The sequence below is a fragment of the Scylla paramamosain genome, unplaced genomic scaffold, assembly GCF_035594125.1.
Source record: "Scylla paramamosain isolate STU-SP2022 unplaced genomic scaffold, ASM3559412v1 Contig105, whole genome shotgun sequence".
NCBI classification, from domain to species: domain Eukaryota; kingdom Metazoa; phylum Arthropoda; class Malacostraca; order Decapoda; family Portunidae; genus Scylla; species Scylla paramamosain.
Window position 1 is genome coordinate 146,839 of NW_026973770.1, and position 19,885 is coordinate 166,723.

General features: G+C 42.8%; 1 protein-coding gene and 1 long non-coding RNA gene across 13 annotated transcripts; both read right to left on the reverse strand.

Moving 5' to 3' along the window:
* Positions 1-315: 315 nt before the first annotated feature.
* LOC135099119 (uncharacterized) lies at positions 316-1,849 on the reverse strand. Its single transcript, XR_010267681.1, has 2 exons — positions 1,752-1,849; positions 316-895 (listed from the first exon to the last, which is right to left on the reverse strand). It is a non-coding gene; the product is annotated as an uncharacterized LOC135099119 (long non-coding RNA).
* Positions 1,850-1,853: 4 nt separating this feature from the next.
* LOC135099118 (uncharacterized) lies at positions 1,854-19,195 on the reverse strand. 12 transcript variants are annotated; one of them, XR_010267678.1, is made up of 10 exons: positions 16,069-16,138; positions 15,716-15,826; positions 12,534-12,734; positions 11,812-11,869; positions 7,181-7,328; positions 6,645-6,891; positions 5,932-6,284; positions 5,487-5,581; positions 4,745-4,906; positions 1,854-2,406 (listed from the first exon to the last, which is right to left on the reverse strand). XR_010267678.1 is itself a non-coding variant. In XM_064001550.1 (9 exons), coding segments are annotated over exons 6-9 (393 nt in total). In that variant the 5' UTR covers positions 5,933-6,284; positions 6,645-7,328; positions 11,812-11,869; positions 12,534-12,734; positions 15,716-15,826; positions 16,069-16,131; the 3' UTR covers positions 1,854-2,271. The 12 variants fall into 12 exon arrangements, 3 of the variants coding, with proteins under 3 accessions (XP_063857620.1, XP_063857622.1, XP_063857621.1); XR_010267673.1 differs by adding an exon at positions 3,056-3,639 and having other exon boundaries at positions 6,645-7,328; XR_010267674.1 differs by having other exon boundaries at positions 6,645-7,328; positions 15,716-15,823; positions 16,069-16,147.
* Positions 19,196-19,885: the final 690 nt, after the last annotated feature.

Consider the following 19,885-nt stretch of genomic DNA (forward strand, 5'->3'; position numbering starts at 1 on the left):
CACCACAACTAGCAGGAGAGGGCATCCACCACCTCCTCCTCCAGCAACTGGCCAGGGCACAGGACCAGGCTGAGGCAAGGTGTGGTGGCAGTGGTGTTAGTAGAATAGATAGTAGTGGTAATAGTAATGCTCAATATAGTAGTAAAAATGATAGTAGAGGTCCTGGATTATATATTTTTAGTAGTAGTAGTTTCCAGCATTTGTTGAAAATTTAAATATACTTGTAATTGTACTTCTACTACTACTACTACTACTACTGTACTTCTAGCCAGCCCTTTATGTTTGTATACAGTTGAAGGGGAAAACAAACACCAGTAACTGTAGACTGCTTTTGTTCATCACACACACAAAACAACAACAATAACAACAACAACACAATGAACACATCATTTAATAACAAACAGATAACAACAACAACAACATCAACAAATTCTGCCACCATTCCCTGCAAACAGTGAAGGAAAACAAAAGGAAAAAGAAGGAAAACAAAGATGACAACAACGGTGCTCTTCTTTCCCCAGCAGATGGTGATGCAGAGGGTGGCCAGCTTGCCCGCCCCCTCCTGTTGGCCAGCAACAGCACAGCACACAGCTGCAGTCTGTTGCAGCCAGGCTACCGAGGCATAAGTCTATGCACGCGTCCAGGACATGAAGGTGACGAGAACATGTCCTGCAGGAGGGAGCCGCATTGTGGCAGGACCCCACAGTCTGTTTTCTGTGCTGGGAGGAGGAGAGGAACAGCAGCAGCAGCAGCAGCAGGCAGCAGCAGCAGCAGCAGTAGTAGTAGTAGTAGTAGTAGTAGTAGCAGCATTGAGCAGTGGTGGTGGTGTCAGTGGTGCAGCTGTCCACTCCTCCACAGCTGCTGCCTTGCCTCAACATGCTGTGTCTTCCCTCACCTGCAATGAACAGCACTGAACAACACCTCTCCTATGATGAATAACACTGAGTATCACCTCTTCCCCTGCATCAACAACACTGAACAACACCTCTCCTGTGATGAACAATATTGAGTAACATCTCACCCCTGCATCAACAACACTCAACACCTGCTTCACTTCACACTCATTCATGCTAGCCTTACCCCCCTCTCTCTCCTCTCTCTCTCTCTCTCTCTCTCTCTCTCTCTCTCTCTCTCTCCTCTCTCTCCTCTTCTCTTCTCTTCTCAGCCCACAGCTCCACAGTATGTTCTCCACAGTAGGTTTATGAACCCACAGTGACTCCCCACAACCCCTCCACAACCCCTCACCAATAAGGTCACACACACACACACACACACACAACACACATTACATATACAAATGCTGCATCTTGTAGAGTGCCTAGAATAAAAAATGGACACATAAAATGGACAGGCTTCGTTTTGTTGTATCCTGCGTGAATGAAGCGAGGCTCAACAAGTAAATAGTGAAGGGTGTATTAGATGCACAACTCAAATATATGGAAGCTTGTACACAAAGTACAGGACACGGGTTGATGATGAGTACAGTGAGTCAAGTATTGAGAGTCAAAATGCTCCACTTTGAACTGACCTATAACAAGGAGTAAGCTTGTAAAGGGGAAGACATTTGCCAACACAATAAACACACAGGGAAAAATTAATCTCAATAAAAGACTAAACAATTATATATATGCCAACACTAAATAAAGAACAAATGAAGACTAAGCAAAGCAAATTAATGTGAATGCTAATAAACAGACCAACATAGTATATTTAAACACTATCATCAAAGATACTGAAGCTTAAACACTGACACAATGCTCCTGCTGCTGCTGCTGCTGCTGCTGCTGTGGTGTGCTGTTCTGCAGAACTCTGGTCAGCTCCTGTGCCACCAGCTTTCACAGCACCACCCCTCTGCCAAAAACTAAATCAATGAATAAATGTTGCATTATCTGATGTCAAATAATAATTGTGGGCCTGTACAGAGATGTGTCAACAACACATCTCTGCGCCGGCAGCGCAGGGCTATCTGCCACACTTGCTTCACAACTCCAGCCGCCTCACTGCTGAGCAAAGATGCAACAGCAATTCAAGTCTTCTCATTAAGTAAGTGACACTAAGTATTTCAAATATTTTCACATTTTCACTGGGATCTCTAACACAAATCTACTATTATTATTTGAATGTGAGAAGAGTGGTCTTGTCAAACATGGATACATGAGGTACAGTTTGAACCCAGTGAACATGCTGACTACCAAGTACAACAAGACCAACACTAGTCTCACCACTCACTGCCAACAGACACACCATTCCCTATCAAGTGGTGCACGGGATTCACCAGCCTGTGGTGTGGTGTGCTGCAAAGCCACGTTGTGCATCTTCAGATGGCAGGTGGCGTCTTGGGAGAGACTTGTGGAATGCTGGTCTGTGGGCCTCTGGGGGCATCGCTCTTGGGCAAAAGTTGGCCTTCTGAGATGTACAGAGAGACAGGTCTCAGCAAGAGGTCACAGCAATAGTTGAATGCTGCAACTGCTGCACAGCACAAGCCAGCAGCAAGTCACTGGCCTGGCACTCTACCAACATCCCTGCTGTCACTCAATAAATCACCAATATTCTACTATTTACTCCACTCCACCCACTCTTCCACACCTACAGGAGAGCGCACACACACACACACACACACAGTCAAACCTTTCCTCCCCTCCACACCACTCTGCTTCCTGCCTATCTGCCGGCCCCCTCTCATCCCCCCAGTGTCCAGGCGGTGGATGTTTTTAAGAGAATACTCAAATTCAAACCAAGATCCACCACACCCACTGACCTTCCTATAAAAATTTACAAGGAATTTGCGGTAGAGCTAGCAACACCGCTATGCTCAATAATAAACGCTTCACTCTCCCAACACTCTTGCCCCGAGGACTGGAAGACGTCTTACGTCACCCCCATCCCCAAAACCTCCAGTCCACAGTCACTCAATGACCTCAGACCAGTCTCTATCACCCCCATCCCTAGCCTTATTTGTGAAGATTTTGTATATGACTGGGCCTACACCAAAATTTGTAATACCGTGGATATCAGACAGTTTAGAAATATTAAAGCCACCTCCACCTCCCATTACCTGACCAGCTTCCTTGAATTCATCCACAGCCACCTGGACAAGCGAAACACCTCTCTAGCTGTTGCTTTTGTGGACTTCAAAAAGGCTTTTGATCTTGTTGATCACACTGTTGTCATCAGCAAAGCAGTGAGTCTGGGTCTCCCTCCTAACCTGATAGCGTGGCTAGCCGACTTCCTCACAGGGAGGCGTCAGGCCGTTCGCTATCAGGGCTCTGTCTCTACTTTCCAACAGCTGACTTATGGGGTCCCCCAGGGGACCAAGATGGGTCCTCTATGCTTCCTCCTCCTCATTAACGACGCCCTCACTGACACCCCCAATCGCTGGAAGTATGTGGACGACTGCACCATGGGCGTCCCAGTTTCCACCAAGAACCTGGACTACTCGCCACTGCAAGTGATCCTGGAGCGACTGCAGACGTGGACGGAGGAGAGCAGGATGACCATCAACCACAACAAAACTGTGGTGATGCATTTCTGTACCTCCTCTGTACCAGTGCCCCCTCCCCAGCTCTCAGTGGGCCCTCACCCCCTCCAGGTAGTCCGATGTGCCAAGCTCCTCGGAGTCACGGTGGACGACCAGCTGACCTGGAAGCATCATGTCGTCAGCACCATAAGATCAGCTACCTACAGCTGTACATGCTGCGCAGACTCAGGTCGCTGGGGACGCCAACAGATGAGTTAAGGGGGGTGTATCTTACTTTCATCCTCCCCAAACTCATGTACGCCTCCCCAGCGTGGTCCTCCTCCCTCAAACAAACTCAACAGCTACAGTTGGAGAGTGTGCAGAAAAGGGCGTGCAGGGTCATCCTTGGCCCTGCATACACCACCTATGAAGAAGCCCTGAACACCCTGAAGCTGTCCAGACTATCCACCAGGTACAGTGAGGCCCTAGAGAAGTTTGGAAGGGGACTTCTGAATCATCCACGTCTCAGAAACATGCTGCCACCTGACGCGCCTCGCCCTACCCGTGCCACCAGACACGACAATAAGATAACGCCCCTAAAGACGCCACGTACGGACCGGTACAGACTCAGTGCGATTCCCACCATGGTGCGAGCCATCAATCAATAGTCTCTTCTAGATTTGACTTACCTTTAGGATTAATGTCAAGTATTCCCCCACCCCCAATGTACATTTTCAGTTTGTTGACTGCCTAAAGAATAAACCGTTTATTATTATTATTATTATTATTATTATTATTATTACACACACACACACACATACACACTCTAATATTGGCCACTAGTGTACAAGTGGGGTCCCTGGTTGCCTGGGCTGTGTCTGTCTATTGTAATGTACCAGGTCTAAATAGGCTATCATATTTGAAGATCCTGGAGGGAAGCTGTGGAAAGATATGGAGGAAAGAAAAGACACTTATGGAGGGGAAAATGGTTGGCTGTGATGTCATACCATCTAACAAAATCACTCTTTTAAGAGTCACAGGATAGTCAGAATTGGAGGGAAAATGGAGAAAAGATGGAGGAAATTTGTAAGTAAGCAGAAACATGGAGATAACTTGAGGGGAAAATGGCTGGCTGTGATGTCAGACTATCTAACAAAAACACTATTTTAACTATGAAGCAAGAGTCACAGGATAGTCAGGATTGGAGGGAAGGTGGAGGAAAGATGGAGGAAGGTCTGTGAGGAAGAAGTGTGGAGGTAACTTGTGGAGGGAGATATGAAGGAGTACCTGTGAGAAATTGCTCTGCTCCTGCACCATGTAGGCGGCATCATGCATGAGCTGCTCCAGGCCACACAGGTGCTCACTGAGCCCCTTCATCTGTGGCTGGTCTGCCTCTCGAAGCACAGCGCTGACCTCTTGCCCCACTAGTTTCAGCAGCCCCTTGTTGATCTGTGTGGCAGCAGCAGTATTGGTGCTGTGTGTGTGTGTGTCTAGTTGATATGGGTTTTCAGGGGTTTTTATGGTTGCAGTGACAGATTAACATTTCTGCATTACTGACAGGAGAAACACTCTTTTAAAAGGTTCTAGTTGAAGTGAAGCAGATTTTCAAGGGAGTTTTTATGGTTGTAGTGACACATTAACATTTCTGCATTACTGACACAAGAAACACTCTTTTAAAAGGCTCTAGTTAAAGTGACATGGGTTTTCAAGGATGCTTTTACAGTTACAGTGACAGATTAACAACATTTCTGCATTAGTGACAGGAGAAACACCCTTGAGAACCCAGCTCAGTGTCCCTGTGACCTTGAAAATATGTAATATTCTAACACAGGGGGAGGGGGAGCCAGCTTAAAGACAAATGTGACAACTCAACTTGTTAAACAATGCAAGATTACAAACTTGATTCAATCCTATGGAAACAGAATTATGTATCAAGAATTAGATGTGAATACCTGACACCCTAACACCCTGTTGCACACACACACACACACACACACACACACACACACACACACACACACACACACACCTGGGCCAGTCCCCTGCAGCAGAGTTGGGCAATCTGTCTGACGTCACTTTGGCTGTCCTTGGTGCTGATCCAGTCCAGCAGTGACACTTGCCTCACTAACAGAGAGAGAGAGAGAGAGAGAGAGAGAGAGAGAGAGAGAGAGAGAGAGAGAGAGAGAGAGAGAGAGAGAGAGAGAGAGAGAGAGAGAGAGAGAGAGAGAGAGAGAGAGAGAGAGAGAGAGAGAGAGAGAGAGAGAGAGAGAGAGAGAGAGAGAGAGAGAGAGAGAGAGAGAGAGAGAGAGAGAGAGAGAGAGAGAGAGAGAGAGAGAGAGAGAGAGAGAGAGAGAGAGAGAGAGAGAGAGAGAGAGAGAGAGAGAGAGAGAGAGAGAGAGAGAGAGCTATCAACAATTATTTTTATTTACAACAACAACAACAACAACAACAACAACAACAACAACAAAAACAACTTTCTCTTTTTCCTCCTCCTCCTCCTCCTGCCCTCTTCTCATCCTCCTGCTCTTCCTCCTTTTCTTCTGTGCTGTGCTTGTCCTCTTCTTCCCAGCTTCCTCCTCTTCCTCTTCCTCTTGTGTCTTCCCCAAAAAGAATTCAGGGAAGACTGGAATCCTTGCCAGTAGCTTCAGGTCCTCTTCAAAACTAGTAGTAGCAGTAGTAGTAGTAGTAGTAGTGACAGACAGACACACACTCATACACTCCAATCATTTTTCTATCTCTTTCCTCCTCTCTTCTCTCTTCTCCTCCTCCTCCTCCTCCTCCTCTCCCCATTGGTGAGTTGCCAGGAAGAGTGGAGAGTCACACACAACTGCAGGAGAGACTTGTAAGTAATAAAAAAAAATATGCAAGACATTCTCTCCACCTCCCTCTCTTCTCTCCTCCATATCTCCCTCCACAAGTTACCTCCAGGCTTCCCCTCCCTCACAGGCCTTCCCCCCATGTTCACTCCACCTTTCCCTTAATCCTGTGACACATGCTTTGTAGTTAAAGTAGTGCTTTCATTAGATAGTCTGACATGGCAGCCACACATTTTCCCCTCCACCTCCCTCCTTTCTCTTCTCCATATCTCCCTCCACAAGTTACCTCCAGGCCTCTCCTCCCTCACAGACCTCCCTCCATGTTCCCTCCACCTTTCCTCCAATCCTGACACACACATGCACAAACTCACAACTGAAGCAGGGCAACCTTCTCCTCCCGGCCACTGAGATACTCCACAAAGTTTTGCTGGAATGCATCATGTCTTGCTCAGAAGGCTGCCACAATGTCTTCCAAGCTGGCCACCACTGCTGCCCAGCAGGTAGTAGTAGTAGTAGTAGTAGTAGTAGTAGTAGTAGTAGTAGTAGTAGTAGTAGTAGTAGTAGTAGTAGTAGTAGTAGTAGTAGTAGTAGTAGTAGTAGTGGAGGGAGGAGTGCAGACTACAGCAAATTAAACACAACAGTCAACGAAATGAGAAATGAGGAAAGAAAGAGGAAGAGAAGAAGAGAGACAAATTCTTAACAATTATCTCCTCTTCCTCTTTGTTCCCTCTTCTCTTCTTCATCTTTCCCTCTTTCTTCCTCTCTACCTTTCTTCTCCACCTTTCCTCTCCTTCTTCCTCTTTCCCCGTCACATTCAGAACCCCTGTGACCCTCAGAAAACCCTTGTGACCTCCATTTTGACAGTCACAACATTCACATATGAAAAACTTAACTAACTTAACCTGACCTTGCTGCTGCAGGTGCTGGTCATGAACAAGTTGGCAACACATTCTGGCTACCTCACTGACGTGCTCGTAAAACTGATGTGCTAACTGTGTCCTTGCCACCACAGTGTTGTAGGTGGCTGGCATGTTGAGGCACCCCTGCACCTGTGCCTGCAACAGTAGTACTAGTAGTAGTAGATTAAGAGGGGATCTGATGGAGGTATTCAAGTGTACTAAGGGAAGTAGCAAGGCTGACCTAGTAGTAGTAGTAGTAGTAGTAGTAGTAGTAGTAGTAGTAGTAGTAGTAGTAGTAGTAGTAGTAGTAGTAGTAGTAGTAGTAGTAGTAGTAGTAACACACACACACACACACACTAACCACTGTCACCTCCCAAACAACCAATAGGCACATAGCAACACTACAAACACAACAAACAACATCAAACACTAACACAACTCACAAAACATTTACAAAACATTACAAATAAACAACAAAAACAAAACAAAAATCAATACAAAAACACAAACAAGCAAATATCAAGCATGAAAAGTACAAGTACAACAAGACTGACAGAGGAGGCAGTAGACACCTGCCGAAACGATAATTACTCCCAGTGAGGTCTAAAGCACTGTTCAGGGGGTGCTGTGAACTTATCATTAAACCCAGCTGTGACCTCACTGAACGTTTCCCTTTGTGTCTCACAACACAAGGGGGCAGTCACAGCCTGCCCTCTAAAGACAACTCTCTTCCTCCACACAAAACTACAAGCACCTAATAACACACACACCCTTCACTCAAAAATTTTTAAATCATCATGGCGACTCCTACACCAGCCTCGGAGTCCCCATCTGGGGAGGGGACCATAAATGTCCCCAGGTTGGACTGCCTTTCTGTCGACGACCCTAAGTGTCTTGACACCCCCTTCAACTTTTTCTTCATTAACTTCTGCAACATTGGCAGTCTAAGATCTAATTTTCAATCTGTAGAACACCACCTCTCCTCTTCTAAACCTCATCTTCTTTTCCTCACTGAAACTCAGGTGTCTGAGGCAACTGACAGTAGCCCCTTTTCTGTTCCCTCCTACTTTCTCTATCCTCATTTTTTATCCAAAGCTGGATGCTGCGTTTATGTGCGCAATGACTTAACCTGCTCTCGTGCCCACACTCTTGAATCTTCCGAGTTTTCCACCATCTGGCTACGACTACAGAGTCACTCTCATACTAAATTTATCTGTGCTGTATACCCCTCACCTAACTCCTCTGACTATAAGAAATTCTTTGACTACTTAACTTCCAAAGTGGAGCACATTCTGACCCTCTTCCCTTTTGCAGAGATCTCCATTCTTGGAGACTTCAATGTTCACCACCAGCTTTGGCTTTCCTCTCCCTTCACAGACCATCCTGGTGAACTAGCCTACAACTTTGCTATCCTCCATGACCTAGAGCAATTCGTGCAACACCCTACTCGTATTCCTGACCATCTTGGAGATAAGCCCAACATTCTTGACCTTTTCCTGACCTCTAATCCTTCTGCTTATGCTGTCACCCTTTCTTCTCCATTGGGCTCCTCCAATCACAATCTCATATCTTTATCTTGTCCTATCACTCCAATCCCTCCTCAGGATCCCCCCAAGTGAAGGTGCCTCTGGCATTTTGCCTCTGCTAGTTGGGGGGACCTGAGGAGGTATTTTGCTGATTTTCCTTGGAATGACTACTGCTTCCGTGTCAGAGACCCATCTTTGTGTGCTGAGCGCATAACAGAGGTGATAGTGTCTGGCATGGAGGCGTACATTCCTCACTCTTTTTCTCGTCCTAAACCTTCTAAACCTTGGTTTAACACAGCTTGTTCTCGTGCTATACATGATAGAGAGGTGGCCCACAAAAGGTACTTAAGCCTTCCATCACCAGAATCTCATGCACTTTATATTTCTGCTCGGAACCATGCCAAGTCTGTTCCCCAACTTGCCAAAAACTCCTTCATTAACAGAAAATGTCAAAACCTTTCAAGATCTAACTCCCCTCGTGATTTCTGGCATCTAGCCAAAAATATCTCCAATAACTTTGCTTCTTCTTCTTTCCCTCCTCTATTTCAACCAGATGGCACCACTGCTATCACATCTATTTCTAAAGCTGAACTCTTTGCTCAAACCTTTGCTAAAAACTCTACCTTGGACGATTCTGGGCTTGTTCCTCCCTCTCCTCCACCCTCTGACTACTCCATGCCACCTATTAAAATTCTTCGCAAAGATGTTTTCCATGCCCTCGCTGGCCTAAACCCTCGGAAGGCTTATGGACCTGATGGGGTCCCTCCTATTGTTCTCCGAAACTGTTCCTCCGTGCTTGCACCTTGCCTAGTCAAACTCTTTCAGCTCTGTCTGTTAACATCTACCTTTCCTTCTTGCTGGAAGTTTGCCTACATTCAACCTGTTCCTAAAAAGGGTGACCGTTCTAATCCCTCAAACTACCGTCCTATTGCTTTAATTTCCTGCCTATCTAAAGTTTTAGAATCTATCCTCAACAGGAAGATTCTTAAACATCTATCACTTCACAACCTTCTATCTGATCGCCAGTATGGGTTCCGTCAAGGCCGCTCTACTGGTGATCTTCTGGCTTTCCTTACTGAGTCTTGGTCATCCTCTTTTAGAGATTTTGGTGAAACTTTTGCTGTTGCCTTGGACATATCAAAAGCTTTTGATAGAGTCTGGCACAAAGCTTTGATTTCCAAACTACCCTCCTACGGTTTCTATCCTTCTCTCTGTAACTTCATCTCAAGTTTCCTTTCTGACCGTTCTATTGCTGCTGTGGTAGGCGGTCACTGTTCTTCTCCTAAATCTATTAACAGTGGTGTTCCTCAGGGTTCTGTCCTGTCACCCACTCTCTTTTTATTATTCATTAATGATCTTCTAAACCAAACTTCTTGTCCTATCCACTCCTACGCTGATGATACCACCCTGCACTTTTCCACATCTTTTTATAGATGTCCAACCCTTCAGGAAGTAAACATATCACGCAGGGAAGCCACAGTACGCCTGACTTCTGATCTTTCTAAAATTTCTGATTGGGGCAGAGCAAACTTGGTATTGTTCAATGCTTCAAAAACTCAATTCCTCCATCTATCAACTCGACACAACCTTCCAGACAACTATCCCCTCTTCTTCAATGACACTCAACTGTCTCCCTCTTCTACACTGAACATCCTCGGTCTGTCCTTTACTTATAATCTGAACTGGAAACTTCACATCTCATCTCTAGCTAAAACAGCTTCTATGAAGTTAGGTGTTCTGAGACGTCTCTGCCAGTTTTTCTCACCCCCCAGCTGCTAACTCTGTACAAGGGCCTTATCCGTCCATGTATGGAGTATGCTTCACATGTCTGGGAGGGTTCCACTCATACTGCTCTTCTAGACAGGGTGGAATCAAAAGCTTTTCATCTCATCAACTCCTCTCCTCTAACTGACTGTCTTCAGCCTCTCTCTCACCACCGCAATGTTGCATATCTAGCTGTCTTCTACCGCTATTTTCATGCTAACTGCTCTTCTGATCTTGCTAACTGCATGCCTCCCCTCCTTCCGCGGCCTCGCTGCACAAGACTTTCGTCTTTCTCTCACCCCTATTCTGTCCACCTCTCTAACGCAAGAGTTAACCAGTATTCTTAATCATTCATCCCTTTCTCTGGTAAACTCTGGAACTCCCTGCCTGCTTCTGTATTTCCAACTTCCTATGACTTGAATTCCTTCAAGAGGGAGGTTTCAAGACACTTATCCACCAATTTTTGACCACTGCTTTGACCCTTTTATGGGACTGGCATTTCAGTGGGTATTTTTTTTTTTTATTAGATTTTTGTTGCCCTTGGCCAATGTCCTTCCTACATGAAAAAAAAAAAAAAAAAAAAGAGTGACGTGTGTGACAATGAGCCTGGCAGAGTTGACAAGCTGAAGAGGTGAGGCATCCCAGACACTGCCCCTCCCTCACACACTGCTCAGCCTGCATTGGCCCACACAGGCATACCCAGTCAGTCAGTCAGTGTCCTGGCACAGGCAGCCTCTCCCTCGCCAGCTCCAGCCAGCGTGCCTTGCCTCACCAGCCGGGAGACACACATACTTGTCACTGGTGAGTTTGTTGTGCACCACAGTCAGGCAGGGTGTGTCTGCTGGTGCACCCTCACTCTACCAGCCCCTCTGCCATCCCTCTCACTGACCAGGAGTCTCTCCACACCCAGCACCGCCCATGCCAGGACCCACAGAACCGTCACCCACGCCCCTCCCATCCATCCACACCTCACGGAAAAACTAGTCTTGTTTGGTCTCAGCAGCGGCACACACACACACACACACACACACACACACACACACACACACACACACACACACACACACACACACACACACACACACGCACACACATTAGATTAGACTTACCTTTAGGATTAATGTTAAGTTTTTCCCCACCCCCTATGTACATTTTCAGTTTGTTAACTGCCTAAATAATAAACCGTTTATTATTATTATTATTATTATTATTATTATTATTATTATTATTATTATTATTATTATTACACAACAGGATATACAACACCAGTTTGGAAGAAACCTAAGCTAACCAAACTTAACCAAATCAAACCAAGCCTAACCTAAGGTAAGCTATATGGCAATACTGACCTGTGTGTTTTGGGGCACCTTGACAGCATTGTGTATTGCGCCCTTCAGTACCTCAACACTGCACAAAATAAAGAAACCAACTATTATCATTATTATTATTATTATTATTATTATTATTATCATCATTATTACCACAGAGACAGAGATAATGGCATTTGTGTGTGTTTTGATGTGTTTTATATTGCACTTTTATCAACAGTAGACAAAGTCTCTCTCTCTCTCTCTCTCTCTCTCTCTCTCTCTCTCTCTCTCTCTCTCTCTCTCTCTCTCTCTCTCTCTCTCTCTCTGTTGTTATAATCCACAAGTCAAATTAAGGAGTTTTATATTTTCTCAATTTAAAATCTATTCATTTCAAGTTATTCTTAAAAAATAATAATAATTAAATAATAAGCTACTTAATACATCTTTATGTTGTAACCAAAGCCTTTATTATTAATATTATTTATTATCATTATTATTATTATTACTACTACTATTATTATTATTATTATTATTATTATTTATATTATTAGTGTGATAGTTGCCTCAGATGCTTCAGCTAACTATAGGCTTGCTCAAGTACCTATGTAAGCCTATGTATATTGACAGCTCACTAAATATGCAGACCTGTGTATATTGACAGGTCACAAACACACACACTGATATCATTCAAATCACATAAATACTATACCAATAAATACATCTCTCTCTCTCTCTCTCTCTCTCTCTCTCTCTCTGCCTACCTCTCTAGTGCCAGGTTCATGTCAGAGGTCATCATGGTGCCAATGTCAACGAGGAAAACGTAAATCGTGTTGGCTTGGTTGAGATCAGGTCAGGTCACCCACAAAGCCAGCTGTTCAATCACAATCAATGAAGCTCTGGGCCAAAGGGAGGGCTGATGGTGATCTCTTGTCGACCAATAAGGTGACTCGGTTTTTGCTTGGCTGAGGAGAGAGAAAGAGAAAGGTTAGGTTAGATTAGGTATGGTCAGGTCAAGTTAGGTTATGTTAGGTTTTGTTTTGTTTGGTTAGGTTAAGTTTGGGTGAGTTAGGCTAAGTTAGGTATGGGTAGGTTAGATATGGTTAGGTTAGGTAAAGATAGGTTAGGTTAGACTGCTTTAGATTTGGTTGCATTATATTTGTTTAGGTCAGGTTAGGTTAGGTCAGGCTGGGTCAGGCTAGGTCAACGCATTGCCTGTGGTACAAATGCACCAAAAACACCTTGTCATTTTCTTATACCATCACTTTAGTTATCCTGGTAAATCTGCATTTCACATTTCACGCAGGGAAGCCACAGAACACCTGATTTCTGATCTTTCTAAAATTTCTGATGGGGCAGAGCAAACTTGGTATTGTTCAATGCCTGAAAAACTCAATTCCTCCATCTATCAACTTGACACAACCTTCCAGACAACTATCCCTTCTTCTTCAATGACACTCAACTGTCCCCCCTCTTCTACACTGAACATCCTTGGTCTGTCCTTTACTTATAATCTGTACTTATAATCTGAACTGGAAACTTCACATCTCATCTCTAGCTAAAACAGCTTCTATGATGTTAGGCGTTCTGAGATGTCTCCACCAGTTTTTCTCACCCCCCCCCCCACCCAGCTGCTAACTCTGTACAGGGGCATTATGTGTCCATGTATGGAGTATGCTTCACATGTCTGGTGGGGTTCAATTCATACCACTCTTCTAGACAGGGTGGAATCAAAAGGTTTTCTTCTCATCAACTCCTCTCCTCTAACTGATTGTCTTCAGCCTCTCTCTAATCGCTGCAATGTTGCATATCTAGCTGTCTTCTACCGCTATTTTCATGCTAACTGCTATTCTGATCTTGCTAACTGCATGCCTTCCCTCCTCCTGTGGCCTTGCTGCATCAGACTTTCATCTTTCTCTCACTCCTATTCTGTCCACCTCTCTAATACAAGAGTTAACCAGTATTCTCAATCATTCATCCCTTTCTCTGGTAAACTCTAGAACTCCCTACCAGCTTTTGTATTTTCACCTTCCTATGACTTGAATTCCTTCAAGAGGGAGGTTTCAAGACACTTATCCTTCAATTTTTGACTACTGCTTTGGACACTTTTCTGGGACTGGCATCTCAGTGGGCTTTTTTTTTTATTGGATTTTTGTTGCCCTTGGCCAGTGTCCCTCCTACATTAAAAAAAAATAAATAAATAAAAAAATAAAAACTGCCATCCTCTTTAGCTCTTGCACCAGTACAACTTCCGTTTCATTTTTCTCACACAAAGACAAAGCCTCTTTGAACACTTTCCCACTCGTATTCATTTTCTGACATTCATCAGAGTTTCTATTTCTTTCAGTAATCAGCCGTTACTGATAATCATCCCGTGATTTAGCCTACAAATGTTTGACACGTCTATTCCACCCTGGTATTACATTGGACTTGTTCTTCTCAATAACCTGCTGTGCATAATGACTAGAAGAGTACAAAACATTACCACCAATTATCACATCAACCTCCTCAATTTGTGCAAGGTGGTCAGCATTCTGGCAACCAGCACTACACCATCTAGTTGCCTCGCAGGGCATAATGCCTCGTGTATTACCAATAATATCTTCAAATACATAAAAAAAATCACTGGTTTTTTTTTTTCATTCACTTATCTCCATTTTCAATTTTGATAGTGCTACAGCCATTGTTAGAGACACCCAAGTGAACGTTTCCCACCATTGGTAAATGATCGGATGCGACAAGTTGATACAGAACTTTAACATGTTTGACACAGACATCCTTTGAGCTTCCTCCTACAATATGGTCTAACCACTTACAGTAGCAGTTACTGTAAGGTATAAAAATCGAAGTGTTACCGTCCATCATGTTAAAATCCAGACAACACAAACAATTTCTCTCACAAAAGGTCACCAAGTTGTTCCAGGCTCTGCTTATAAAAGGATCTGCATCAAAACCACCTAAAATAAAAATGAAATTAAAATCATGATCGATTAAAACACTTGAAATGTTCCAAGGCAAACCACCTGTGAAGATATTCTTCAAGTGTCTTCCTTTCCCATGTTACACTCCTCATATATACATTTATTATAAGAATGTTCAAATAACCCACTGGTAATTGCAAAGCAATATAATCTTTCTCAAACAGAAACACCTTTACCTTAAACGTCAAATCTTTCTTCCATATACAGGCCAGTCCACCTTCACACCTCCCTACATTGGATACAAGAGCCTTTCCAGAGTAGGCAACTTGCACACTTACACCCTCATATTTCTCACTGACAAAATCTGTCACCAAATCTCTCCTCTAAAGCAAGTCTTGTAGGAAAAAAAAAAAAAAAAAAACTCATACTGAAAACCAGTTAAAGTGCAAGTGACATCAATATTCTTCTTTAAAGAACAACAATTATATGTACAAACTTTTACATCCATATCAAAAAATTATATATATATATATATATATATATATATATATATATATATATATATATATATATATATATATATATATATATATATATATATATATATATAAGAGACGTTAATGAGGAAAATAATTACATTTTGTTTGAGTTTGTGTTAAAATATTTCTGTATTATGACATCCTCCGGCCATAATTGAGACGAAAAGTTTGATTGTATGAGTTAGATGTTGTAATGGTATTCAGTGAAGAGACCAATTCAGCGGTGTTGGGATCCCTTTACTGATTCAACCTGTTAACATCCAAACAGTCAATTTTCCCACCAAAATTTAAGATGAAACGTCCAAGCCATGAAATCACACCACAGTAACAAAATATAGAATGCATCATTCAATAACCAAACCAGGAAATCACATCACAGTAATAAAATACAGAATATATCAGTCAATAACTAAGTGTTTGAATCAACCATAAACTTCAGCTGAACTCAATACATGAAAACAGGTGCACGAAAACAGTCCAACTCACAACATTGCCGCACCATCTCTTGACACAACACACCAATAACATCAGTCAGTCAGCACAGGTCCCACACTGACAAAAACATGGAGACAGGGCACCACCCACTTCACCACACTGCTGAAATGTATATTATAGTCCTAATAACTACATACAAATGATGCACCGTCTCACCACAGGTATGGAACTGACGCAAAATTCTCCACCGGGGCCCCCGCCATGTTTCATTTATCTCACCCTCTCATCGCTGGAATAATCACTAATACCTATACAAATTAACCCTGCTACAGACCCAAACCTGAATATCGTTGCATAATGAGTCAAAAGAGACATTTAACACAAAATACAGATCCTGGACACACCTCTGACACACCTACACGCTGCCTAAGCTGGGCTCCTCTGAGACCCGGAAACAACAACACTACGTCGTCAGTCTCTGCCTCTATCCTGCTAAAGCAACTCAACCCTACAACCCTATTAAACATTAAACATAAACATGTACGAACATTTATGCACTGAATCCATAAATTTCCCTGCATGATACATTTTATGTAATTCAATAGTCCAACATAATTACCAAGATAGACAGAGTTGTAACTTAAACACCACAATACAACCCGTAAATAAACATCGCGCAGGTGGATCATTTATTCAGTAATACTTACATGTTACATATTACATACAACACAGACCTTACATAGAAATAAATTTCTAATATATTGTGATTTTTACTATAATCACAATACATATATGCACTACATTTTTTTTCATACTTGGAGGAGACCAGCCGAGGCCACAAAAACCGGAAAATGGTCGTTAATATTCTGCTGTCATAGAAATAACGCTAACACTGAAATTCAAGTTTAGTAACGATTTCTTGATGCAAAGTCTTAGGTGAAAATAAAAAAAAAAAGAAACAGGTACCATAGTTACCTATTAAAAGATATGAATAAGTGAGGTTACTGGTTAACTCCTGCATTCGTGAGACACATATCTATAAACAAGCATTACTAACTGTGAAATTCAATAACGTTTTAATGCAGCAAACATTTATATTATTAGAGGAAGTTTATCACGAGAATGAATTAAGAGCCAACTTTCAGTTCATCAGCGTCATTGTACAAAGTGCAAAACACCTAAAGCGAAATTCAACAAATCTGTTATTCTTTTCGGTCTCTCCAGGTTATTAATGAATTGTTGTCTTGTGGAAATAATTTATATTGGAGATCTGTCTCTTGTCCCAGGCTTTCTGTCCCCATTATCGTGACCTTTGACATTATCATTATTCTCATCGTCGCTGTTATCAGTTATGTTTGTGGTCTTTATCCCTCTGACTTGTGTGGTTTCGTCTCAGGCTTAATTAAGTGACCAGCTGCCTAAAGCCCTAGGTAAGTTTAGGGTATAACTTTCAAAGTAACCACTCTGACTACAGAACGTGCAATCGAATATTTCAAGGATTTAAGTGCCAATAGCTACAATTTAGCTTAGAAGTCTTACTCAAATTACCATATTACCATTACCTATTATCCAATGGCTTATATCGTGACGTCAATAATTTTCATTATTATCGCTATTCTCGTTGTAATCATTCTCATATGCACTTGATCTGCACCCTGTGCAAAACAAGTCACGTCACCAATTGTGAAGGGATGTCACCACGAAGTAAACAAATCTATCAGAATGGTTGCTGTTCTCGTTACCATCGCTACCGTCACATGACATCCGTACAGAGGCGGTGTTCACTTCCTAATGAAACACGAGGCCAAACAGCAGAGGTTACTGGCTGATCTGTCATCCCTGTCAGCCCGCCCGGTGACCCGCGCTGACCTTTCTCAATCCATGGTAGATCCCCACGCTAAATGTGGTTGTTATAGTTCAAGTAATGTGGGCACACACACACACACACACACACACACACACACACACACATGGATGTGAAAAAATGCGCATAAAATTTTCTGAACTCATTTCAAACTTTCATTTTCTGGCAAAGCCAAGCCAGTCAGGGACAAAACTTTTCTAATAAACTTAGTCTTCCGGGGCAGGTTGGGCTGGGACCTCACCAGACTCCTAAAGCAGTACTTCGCTGCCAATTTAAAAAAGGCGGAGTGGGAATAATAGCAGAAATATTATGTTCTTTGAATTACGCAACAACGATTATTCAGAGGTGAGTGACCGAACGCTTCCATAACATAGCAAGTCATCATAAGGCAGGCGGGTATGTGAGACTGTCTCGTGGATTATTCAGAGGTGAGTGACCGAACGCTTCCATAACATAGCAAGTCATCATAAGGCAGGCGGGTATGTGAGACTGTCTCGTGGATTATTCAGAGGTGAGTGACCGAACGCTTCCATAACATAGCAAGTCATCACAAGGCAGGCGGGTATGTGAGACTGTCTCGTGGATTTTTTTGATAGCATCAGAAAACGTCGTGTAATATTAAGGTGTAACTTCAGGAGTACATTTGCATACTAAACTAGCTTACATTTAGGGAATGTGCTACATTCAAGTCAGACTACACACACACACACACACACACACACACACAGTTGGTAGCGCAGTGATTCACGCCTGATTCATACTCGGGAGGACTCAGCTTCGAATTCCGGGTAAGGTCAGAAGTCTTTGGGTGGACTTCTTTGCAGTGCAGCCCCTGCTCACCTGGCAGTGATTAGGTACCTGGTGTAAATCGGAATTAGTGACCCGCAGCTAGGTAGGATAAACAAACTCTGAATAGAAAAATACACACGGGGTGACCTGACTATCCCGTGTCTAGTCTACCAGGTTGACCGGCGCCATCTGGCACCCAAAGAATCAACTTGTAAGATACTTCCTTAAAGTTAAATGTGTATGTATATTAGTGTATAAGTACGCAATATGTGGACTTTCAGCTATAAGGCTGCAAGATTAATAAACCGGATATTATTATTATCAATTATAATTATCATTATTATTTATAATTATTACTATTACACACACACACACACTCCCGAACTCATGCCATGTTTCTCCCTATTTAAAAACCATAAGAACATAAGGAAAGCTGCAAAAAGCTAGTAGACCTATACGTGACACCCTCTGCAAGACAAAAAAGAAAAAAAAACATACCATCTACAGCCAGTTTGTAGCCACTTATTCTTATCAACTATACAATGGATTTCAAATACTTACTCTCAATGCTGACGATACAAAATTTCTGTGTCAAAAGTCCTTCACAGACACCAGCGCGCCCTGCATCACTCCGCCTCACGCAACACCCCAGCAAAGACTGGCCAGGGTCACCACTCACCACTGCCACGCACCATTTCTCATCCTCGCTGGTCTGTTGCTCGTACATACCACCAATATATTATTTTCTTCGCTCAACAACTTAAATTTCTATGATTTAGGAGCATCTTCTTGTAGCTATCTCATCATATGATTACTTAGTGCAGCGCAAGATGGCTTTAGTACCAGGTGGATATCACATAAACCATCTTTATCTAGTTGGTGAAACTTATCGTGATGGCAAACCTTACTGAATGCGCATATGCCTCGTCAGACTTAGTAATCTAGTTTAGTCACTGCTATCCGTTTTCAATATAAACACATCCAGGCTTATAAACAACTGGTGCCCATAGTCTACTGTTGCAGAACAGAGAATATCATAGTCAGGTCCTAATTTCTAGTCCATCTTGATCAACCAGGAGAGAAGGGAGGAAGGGATGAGGGTGGGTGGTCATTTCAGGGTTAACAAAGCGTCAGTAGCTCCAACTAGCTCGATGTGCGGTCTCCAATCCTCAAAAATATTCGCTTCACATCTTGTTTCCTTCGTACAACTTTTCATTATTTTAAGGCAAGAATTTAAATATGTTAAAACTAGTGGTGTATCTGCAAATTATACACAGGCATCTGTAAAACAAAGGTGAAATTATCATTATCGTACGTTACTGTAACGAGACAGATATGAAGCACTTAACATAAAAGGAAACGGTTCTCGTGTGTGTGTGTGTGTGTGTGTGTGTGTGTGTGTGTGAGATTATTATAGTTTATTGACAGAATTTTGCGATTACAAGAAGCTTAAAGTAAAAATCATTTCACTAAAATCATTATATCATATAAAAAGAGCTACAAATAAAAATCCTGTCCAGATAAAATTAACCAATTTACATTGCAAAAAAACAAACTTTCTCCAAACT